This window comes from Vulpes vulpes, chromosome 12, assembly GCF_048418805.1.
Source record: "Vulpes vulpes isolate BD-2025 chromosome 12, VulVul3, whole genome shotgun sequence".
NCBI classification, from domain to species: Eukaryota; Metazoa; Chordata; class Mammalia; order Carnivora; family Canidae; genus Vulpes; species Vulpes vulpes.
Genome location: NC_132791.1, coordinates 157,905,933 through 157,914,660, shown reverse-complemented (window position 1 = coordinate 157,914,660; position 8,728 = coordinate 157,905,933). Strand labels below are relative to the sequence as shown.

The window sequence follows — 8,728 nt, the reverse complement described above, 5'->3', positions numbered from 1 at the left end:
CTGAAGCCCTTCATGGACGCTACAGGCCTAACGGTCACTGTGCCATCAAGGTCAGCTAGTTAGCCTACAGTTAGGATCTAGAAAGGAGTGGTCTCAGCAGCTGGGGTCCAGGTTGGTGGTTGCTTCATAGAAATGTGATTTGTGGGTATCTCAGCTAAGTCTGGGGTCACTGGGTCAGGGGTCACTTGTTTTTGCCCTAAGTCTCCTTCCCCCCACTACCACTGCTGCCCTGTCCTCTGGCATCATCTCCCAGGAAGAACTCCGGGTTGTTGAGCTCCAGCCGCTGCAGCAGCAGGTAGCACTTGGGCAGGTGGAAGGTGGCCAGGATGCCCAGGGCACAGAGGAGGATGGCAGCCATCTGCACAGTAGGCTGGTAGGCCACATGCACATTGGCAAAGAGAGGGACAAAGGAGATCCAGGTGATGAAGTAGGCCAGCATGGCAAAAGTGAGACCCCGGGCGCCATTGTAGCGGCCTGGCCGGCTCTGCACCAAGAACGTGCCCAGGAAGCAGAGGAAGGCCAGCATGGCATTGATGGCATGCACTAGGCCAAAGCTGATCCAGGAGCGCACTCGGCAGTGCACCAGCACCTGCGTGGGTAGCACCCACCAGTCTGTCACCACCTCTGGTGGAAAGGCCACCAGGTACCAGGCACATAATGCCCCTTCCGCCAGCAAAGCAAGCAGCACCAGCAACCAGGCCCAGGGCCCCTGCAGGCATCTACGCAGCTGATCTGCCCAGCTTGATGGCAGCTCTGAACCCACAAATATCTGGGCCGCTTGCAGGAAAAGTGTGCTCAGGCAGCCAGTGAGCGGAAGGTGAAGCAGTGGCTGCTGGGCCAGGCAGCTGGCAGGGCCCGGCTGGCCAGGGAACAGAAGGACGCTGAGGCAGACAAGGCCCAGGCAGGCCAAGCCAAAGCAGGCCCGTGGCCCCCCTGAGGCCTGAACCAGTGGGCTGTCCCGGTGCCTAATAAAGAGCCCTAGGGCCACCAGCACCAAGCCCAGTGCCAGAGCCAGCAGTATAAGCAGCACCAGCACAGCCGGCTGCCCCCATGCCAGGAAAGTGAGCCTGCGGGGGAAGCAGCGTGTGCTCCGGTCTGGGGACCACTGGTTCTGGTCACACTGGGTGCAGAGGAGGTCATCTGTCATGTGGGAGGAAAGATGGGGCACTTGGAGGAGAGTTCAGGCTCCCACCCACTTGCTCTGGCCTCAGAGTTGGCCTTGGAGTCAGGACACGAGACCTGGGGGTCCCTGCCCCCACCTGTCCCGTGTGTATGGGCCTTGGAGAGGTGCTCACCTGGGCTGCGCTGATAGGTGCCCGCCTTGCAGTCCACGCAGTCGTAGCAGCAGGAGTGGAAGCCCTTCACACGGCGCACCTGGCCCTCCCCGCACTGCCGGGAGCACTGGGACACGGGCCGCTGCCACAAAGGCCTTGGGGCTCAGGCTGTGCTGGGCTGAGTGCGCCCACCCAGTCTTTGGGGTGGTCCCCCCCGACCCCTCCCCCAGCAGAGCCAGAGCTCGTATGGGGCTGAAGGGAAAGCTGCTGTGCAGTTAGGGCCGTGCCACCTGGTGCTCACCTGGTTCCCAGGTGTGTGCCAGGACATCTGGGAGTGCCAGACCTTCAGGCGGCCGTTGAAGGCACCTACGGTGCGCAACTCGGGCTTCAGGTCCCGCCACACCCACAGTTTCAGGTCATAATCCATATTCACATTCCCCCTGGCATCGAACTGCAGCGCTAAGCCGCGCACACGGAAGGTCAAGTTGTACATGTTTTCTAGGAGCTGGTAGGCAGATTGGAGCAGGTGGGTGGGGCCAGGCCAGTAGCTGCTCCCGGCCCAGACTCCCCAGTGACACTGCTCCTCAGAAGTGCGGGGCCTCCTGGCCTTACCTGCCAGGGCCGCACTGGCTCCTGTGGGGGGCAGCCCGAGGCATTGCAGAGCAGTGTGTTGTGGAGGGCCTGGGCGACGCCATACACGGCTGCGTAGGCCGCGAAGGTCTGGTGGTGCAGCAGCCCTGCAGACATAGCCTCCAGAGTGACGTGGTCACACTGGGGACAGCGGGGCCCCACCACGTGCTCTTCCAGGCCCGGCTGCTCCTCATCCAGTGAGGCGCAAAAGGCAGGGTCAGCAGCTAGGGCCAGGCAGGTCTGCACATAGGATGGGAACTCGGGTATTGGGGCGCCCTGCTGCAGAAAGCCAAGCACGGTGCCCACCTCAGCCATGCCAGGCAGCGTCATGACCAGGTCCGAGGTCAGCCAGGCCTCACTGGCCACCCAAACCTTGGGCGAGAGCCTGCAGTGGATGCTGTAGCTGAAGAGGGTGCGGGCAGCGCGAGTGGAAGAGAAAAGCACCACCACCTGCACACTGCTCTGGTTTACCTGGTGCAGTAGGCCCTGAACAGTGCCCAGCCGCAGGCTACTCGTGTGCGGCAATGGCACCAGGCCCTCATGCGCAATGCAGATGCCCCTGGCATTGGCCAGGCTGGAGAAGAGGCTCAGGCCCTGCCGGCCATACTCGTCATCGCTGCCCACCGCAGCCACCCAGTTCCAGCCAAGCTCCTGCAACAGCTCCACCATGGCCACTGCCTGTACACGGTCGCTGGACACCGTGCGGAAGAAGGATGGGAACGTCTCCCGGTTGCTCAGCCGGTCGGTGCTGGCCCCGTAGCTGACCTGTGGCAGCCAGGAGGCACCTCCTGATGTGGGGGCTCCTGTGGGCAGGGCCAGTGGGGGCAGGGGACCCAAGAGAGGAGGGGGTGCACACCTGAGGCATGAGGAAGAAGCTGAAGAACTTGCCGGTGATGAGGGCGAGCTCAGATGAGTGTGGCCCAATGACTGCCAGCACACGGGGCTGGTACTGCGTGTAGTTGCAGTAGGCGGCGATGTCACAGCTGCCTGCTTCGGCCATGAACATGAGGCTGGGCTTCATGGCCACCACAGGCTCCGAACATGTGTCAAAGAGGTCATAGCCCAGGCGCAGTCCTGGCAGCAGTGTGGACCTGTTGTTGACCTCCTCCACCGCCATCTTCATGGCCAGTGCCCAGAGCAGGCCGAGGGACGAGAACCTGGGCCACAAAGGATTGTGGGGGGGCTGACCCCATGTTCTCCCTTGGGAGCACCCCAGAGCTGAGCCCCCCACCCCGTCACCCTTTGCTTCCCAGCCCCGGCATCCCTACCTGGTGCACACGGTGGCATTGGGCTGTGTCCTGTCACTGAGACCTGTGTCCTCAGCTGTGCCCAGGGGGAAGAGCCCGCCCAGCACATAGTCCCCTTGCATCCTGAGCTGCCGGGATAAGCACAATGGGGCGCCTGCTCCAAGGCCCAAGAGAGCCATGAGGCCCAGGAGCATCAGGCCTGCCATGGCAGGTGGCAGCTTCCAGCAGGGATGGCAAATGAGAGAACCGAGTGGGGGCCCCCAATATGATGAGTGGGGGCAGGGGAGGGCAGAGGATTTGCTTAGCAAAATTATCACCTGTCCTTACCAGTCATGTCCAGGGGCCCCTGGGGACACCCTCACTTTCCTAGGCCTTGCAGGTCTGTGCTTCTTGGACTCGTGTATCCTGATGCCACCACCAGGCTCTCTGATTGACAGTGACCTGGGCAGTCGGGCTCTGACTGACCACTGACCACATCTTGTTACATGCCTGTGCCCAAGCCCCACCCCACTCCTGGAAAGGAGGAAGGACACTCAGGACTTCTCTGCCAGAGGGTCCTGGGGTCTCCAGCTGCCTGAGGGAGGTGCGAGTGCCCTGAGGAGTAGGTACGGAAACATTTCTTCCAGCCCTGGGAGGACTGTCAGCAGCCTGGGGGTTGGGGGTGGTGGTTGTGGTGTCCAGGGGTGGCTTCACCTGTAGACTCAGGGGGCAGACCATCCAGGGGGACAGCGGCTGGCCAGCTGGGTCCCCATCCTGTAGCTGGGGTGGGGAGGGCCCCAGGGTCGGGGAGCTGTGGCCTCTCAGCCTGCCTGAGAACAGTGCAACTTAAAGGGTCTGAAGCTAGAAACTTTAGGGCCTCTGAGCCTGGGCTCTTGACACAGCAGATGCCTCCCTCTGAGGATGGAGGGCACATGGGCCTGCAGGACAGTGTATGCAAACGAGCAAGGAGAGGCTGTAACCAAATAGGACCCTGATGCTGGGTCCGCACCAGGTGTTTGCAGCTAAGCCCTGATGGAGTTGCCAGTAGCAGGTCCAGCCCAGCCTCTGGGTGCCCCAGAGACCAGTCTCTTCAGGCCTGGGTCTGGGGGACCTGATATGAGGCTCAGATGTGGACACTAGGAGACACTACTGATGCCCCTGGTGTGGAGTGGGAGCTCTGGATGGTCTCAGCCCTGCTGGGGTCTGGCCAATGTTTATAAGAGGAGTTCTGGGATCTGATCTTTGCTGCCTATCGGGAGGGACCGTGCCACGTGGTGCACTCAGGAGACCCACATACATGTGCCTAACACACGCTCGATGCCCCATACCTGCACACAACATGCCATGCACCTGTATACACTAGAGGCACACGTGCAGCCTGTACTCTGGCCCTTGTGGATCCTTCATAGTCATCTGCCTTTGCTGGTACCACATGGTGCTGTGGCCCCTGCTGGGTGCAGGGCAGACCTGGGGGTGAAGGCAACCTGGCTCTGGACACTATGGGGTCTGATGTTGGAGTGGAGTGTCCAAAAGCATGCAGCCTGACGTGTCTCCTCTTTCTGTCCCAGCCACGGCTGTGGTGAGGAGCGGCTCCCCCTCCACAGGCTGCAGGCTGAGCAGACCTTTCTTCTCCTTCCACCCCAGCCCCTTGGACAGGCAGCATCCCCTGCTCCATGCCGGCCAGGAATTGCCCCATGTCCCTGCGGTTGACACTGCCTTCTGAGCCTGGCAGTAGGACCTCAGCCCCAAGGGGTCAACCCCTCCTCCCTTCAGTGAGCAGCTGCCTGACACACCAAATACCTCCATCCTGCAGTACACTGCCTGTTTTGTAAGTGGAATTTATTGATGTTGGAAAAACCATCACCCAATTACACTTTCCCAGGGTCTCTGCAAGCTCACACTTGCGCACATCTGCTGCATGGTGGATGTGGTCCCCTTGGGGTCAAGGGGCCTGAGCACGGTGAAGAGCCAGTAGGAGAGGCCGGGCGATGGCTGGCCTGTCAGCTGGATAAAAGGGTCTAGCCTCTCTGTGTGTGCCATATCATCATGGGCCTCATGAGCTCTGTGGGGCTGGGGCAGCAAGGGCCAGCAAGGAGGGAACCTGGCATTTTGTTGGATGACGGGGAGAGCAAGGCTAGCACTGGGCTGGCACAGTTGTGGGCTCCCTAGAGCTCTGGGGCTGTGCAGAGCCCCTGGGTGGAGGAGCACCCGACTGACAGGGTGGCTGCAGGGGGCAGCTGATGAGAGTGCAGAGAGAGGCAGGGCAGGCTCTGCTCAGGGCTTCAGTGCCTGGCTATGGCTGCTAAGGACATGTGGGCCCCTGACTAACAAGGAGGTGAGGGGCAGGGAGAGAGTCTACACTGCCAACTGGTGCCCAGGGGTTCTATCCCTGTCCTGGGGACCGCCATCCCTGTATGGAGAACCCGGGGCACCTGGGCACAGACACTGAGGTGGGCCAGTTCCTGCCTGTGTTTACTGGCAGGCGGGATGCAGTCTGTGCCACAAGGACCTTCACCACTTGGCTCCCAGGCAGGGGGCAGCTTCTCCAGGTTTTGCATGAATGTCGATCCCGCCCCTTCCCTGCCCTGCCTCTGCACTTCACCCGTCTGGGTGAGACCTGATTGGACATCTGTGTAACTTGGCTGAGGGAAAAGCAAGGATGCCCTTGGGCAGAGCACGGTGGCCAGGGAGGAGCAGGTTGCCAGGGCCTGCTTTCTTTTTCTCAGGCCATGTGCCACAGGCCAGAAGCACAGCCCAGAAGAAAGTGTTCTTCCCGTTCCTGGGACACCCACAGGTCTCCATGGTGGGACTTCTGGGTGCTGGCTGCCCCAGGCCAGCTCTGGATGGGAGACCCTGCCCCACCCAGCCCACCAGCTCTTAGGGCAGGTCCAGTAGAGAATGCTCAGCATAGAGTTTCTGGGAGATGTTGTAGACATGCTCGATGAAGGGCAGGGCCTCACCCAGCATCTCCACAGCCTGCTCTGTGGACCCCACGTTCATGGCCTCCAGGAAGACCTTCCGTGTGGGTAACGTACAGAAGGCCACAGTGACAGCCCGGCGGATGATCCAGGGGTGGTATGCGGCCAGAGAGGCATTGTAGGACTCGGTGCAGAGCACAGCCGTGCGTGCATCCTCGGGGCTGGTGCGCAGGCCTTCCAGGAAGAGCTGCAGCCAGCGCAGGGCACGATGCAGCCGAAGCACGGTCCGGCAGCCTGAGTCAGGGTGGCGGGAGCGCCGCTCCAGGTCCACCAGCTTGTGGCTCACCTCGTAGGCCACCATGGACTGCAGGCTGCTATAATGCTCCCGCTGTGGGCCACTGCGCAGACGCTCCATGATCTGCAACTTTGTCGTGACATCTTTAGAGATGAATGAGAAGATGGCACCCAGGCTGTTCAGGAACCTGCTCGAGGGGGAAGTAGACCTTCAGGCAGGGTATGGGGGAGACTGCCCCCCACCTCCTGGTACACACATCCACTTTTAGACGGGGGTAGTAAGGCTCGGTGCTGCCAGGCAAGTGGTGAGAGAGAATAGCTGACCAGCCCAAGTAAGTGGGAGCCTGGTATGCACAGCCCATAGTACAGCACAAAGTAAGTGTGGCCAGGGAAGCCCCACCTTTGGGGGAGGCCCCACCTTTGGGGGAGGCTCCACAAGGCAGTGCCCCCCAAATGTACCTGACTAGCCCCCTCCAGCCGGCGAGGTAGTGATCCAGCAGCACCTCCTGCTTCTCATTGAGACACTGCTTGAAACTGACTAAGACGATCTTCAGGTTGAAGTTCGACTCCAAGTCATCCATTTCTCAATATGCACTGAAACACACGGGTTGTCTCCCTGTGAGTCAGCTCACTCCCTAGGTCATTGCTTCAGGGTGGGGGTGAGAGCAGTCAGAAAGAAACTGCTGAGATCCAGGTGCCCCCACACTGAAAGCCCACAGTGGGCCCCCGATCCCCTCCTCCTTACGGACCTGTTCCACTCTGTGTGGATCACATGCTCGCAATGATCTAGTGCTGCCATGCTCCTGGCCCCAAACACAGGCCCACAGATCTTAGCATAGCCCCTACTTGTCACCCAGGCTTTCAAATCACTCTACTGTATCTTACCTACAGCACACACCTCTAACTCGTGTTTTCTTGATTGTTTATTGTTCGTCTCTCTCACCAGAAAGCATCTGTCTTCACCAGTTGGAGAGACAATTTGCTTAGTCTCTGCCCAGAGCTAAGTACCCTTCAGGTTGGATGCCCCATGAGACAAACAGCCCTGCCTATGAGGGTGATATTCTTGGGGAGGTTGTTGGATAATAACAAAGCCAGAAAATTCCAACATGGTACATAAAAAGAGATAAACGCTATGAAAAAGAAGACAGTAGAGTGAGGTGGAGGGCCAGGCCCTTCCTTGCTTTACTGCTGCATCTTGAGCTAGAGCAGGAACTGTGGGGTCACCACTGTCAGACACCAAGGTTCTCACTGCTACTGGAGCTATATAGGACCCACACAGAAGGGCAGCTGGGCCAAAGGTCCTCCATACTCTGAAGACAGCCACAAGGCCCTCTTCCAGCCCAAGGAACCTTCCAGAAGTGCCCTAGGCCAGAGTCTTGCCCTGGATTCTGCTCACATTCAGTCACTCCATAAACATTCAACTGCCCACACATTAAATGGGTGCTACTGCGCAATCCCGCCTCTGCTGTCCTGGGCACCTGGGGCTGGCACTGTGGTTGGACCCAGCTGCATATCACCACCTGGGATGGTGATCAGCTAGGGCTTGGCGGCTGCTGAGCCCCCAGAAATGAGCTCACCCCATCTTCAGGTGTCGGGGCAGTCGACCTGGCCTCAGGAAGAAGACGGTCCTCCAGAGACTTCCACCACGCCCCTCCCCTCTCTCAGGGCCCATCTTTCATCCACTGAGCAGATGGTCTCTGAGACCTTCGTGGCTCCCTTCCTGGCCACCAGACATCCTGTGGGCCTGGCCCTCTCGTCCAGAACCACAGCCGGCAGCCAACGGGAGCGGCTGGGAACCTTTCAGAACTTGGAAACAGGAGCAGGCCAGGCAGCCTGCCAGCTGTGGGGAGGTGATGCAGGGCACCAGCACGGCTCCCCAGGGTCAGCCCACAGCTCCAAGGTCAAGTCTCGGTCAGGAGGGCTGCCTGAGACCCCAGCCTTAACAGCTGATAGCAGGCGGAAGGCCCCGGGAGAAGAAGGCGCCCACCCTGCCACACCCAGCCCAGCCGGCAGGGGCGAGGCCAAGGGGCACCGGGCTCGGACCCCGCGCTCGGGTAGAGTGGGGCCCGGGGCCTGGGCGGGTCCTGCCCGAGCGGAGGCCGGGGGACTGGGCGGGGAAGCAAGGCAGTCAGTCTGCCGCCCCGTCCTGCGCCCGGCCCCTTGGCGATGCCCAGGCCCACCTGCCAAGTTCGGTTGGACTCTGCCCCCCGCCACAGGCCTGAGCCTGCCACCATCCCGCTCACCTGTGCCACCGAGGCTCACCTGAGCCACCGCCGCAGCCGCCGCCGCCGGACCCTCCGCCCCGCCGCCGCCCCGCCCCTTCTCCCACCTGCCGCCGGGATTGGTGGCTCGTTGCCCAATCCGCAGGCTCGGCGCACGGCCCGGC

At 61.0% G+C, this 8,728-nt stretch overlaps 2 protein-coding genes across 3 annotated transcripts; both read right to left on the bottom strand.

The window, feature by feature from the left end:
- Window positions 1-111: 111 nt before the first annotated feature.
- On the bottom strand, window positions 112-3,357 carry TAS1R3 (taste 1 receptor member 3). The gene is made up of 6 exons (XM_026006903.2): window positions 3,173-3,357; window positions 2,761-3,061; window positions 1,887-2,669; window positions 1,576-1,779; window positions 1,296-1,416; window positions 112-1,140 (listed from the first exon to the last, which is right to left on the bottom strand). The coding sequence occupies exons 1-6, from the start codon at window positions 3,355-3,357 to the stop codon at window positions 197-199; spliced, it is 2,538 nt and encodes an 845-aa protein (XP_025862688.1). The 3' UTR covers window positions 112-196.
- Window positions 3,358-4,952: 1,595 nt separating this feature from the next.
- Window positions 4,953-8,673, bottom strand: CPTP (ceramide-1-phosphate transfer protein). Of its 2 annotated transcripts, none has more exons than XM_026007100.2 (3): window positions 8,586-8,673; window positions 6,802-6,936; window positions 4,953-6,530 (listed from the first exon to the last, which is right to left on the bottom strand). In XM_026007100.2, exons 2-3 carry the CDS (start codon window positions 6,921-6,923, stop codon window positions 6,008-6,010), a joined length of 645 nt encoding a protein of 214 aa, XP_025862885.1. In that variant the 5' UTR covers window positions 6,924-6,936; window positions 8,586-8,673; the 3' UTR covers window positions 4,953-6,007. The 2 variants fall into 2 exon arrangements, with proteins under 2 accessions (XP_025862885.1, XP_025862886.1); XM_026007101.2 differs by having other exon boundaries at window positions 8,605-8,662.
- Window positions 8,674-8,728: the final 55 nt, after the last annotated feature.

What these genes read in the sequence shown, in the direction of transcription:
- CPTP (XM_026007100.2), bottom strand. Translation starts at nt 6,923, where the DNA reads ATGGATGACTTGGAGTCGAACTTCAACCTGAAGATCGTCTTAGTCAGT. An exon ending in GGCTGGAGGGGGCTAGTCAG is followed by an intron (nt 6,531 to 6,801) that starts GTACATTTGGGG and finishes CCCCTCGAGCAG; the next exon opens with GTTCCTGAACAGCCTGGGTG.
- TAS1R3 (XM_026006903.2), bottom strand. Translation starts at nt 3,357, where the DNA reads ATGGCAGGCCTGATGCTCCTGGGCCTCATGGCTCTCTTGGGCCTTGGA. An exon ending in AATGCCACCGTGTGCACCAG is followed by an intron (nt 3,062 to 3,172) that starts GTAGGGATGCCG and finishes TTTGTGGCCCAG; the next exon opens with GTTCTCGTCCCTCGGCCTGC. An exon ending in AGCCAGTGCGGCCCTGGCAG is followed by an intron (nt 1,780 to 1,886) that starts GTAAGGCCAGGA and finishes TCTGCCTACCAG; the next exon opens with CTCCTAGAAAACATGTACAA.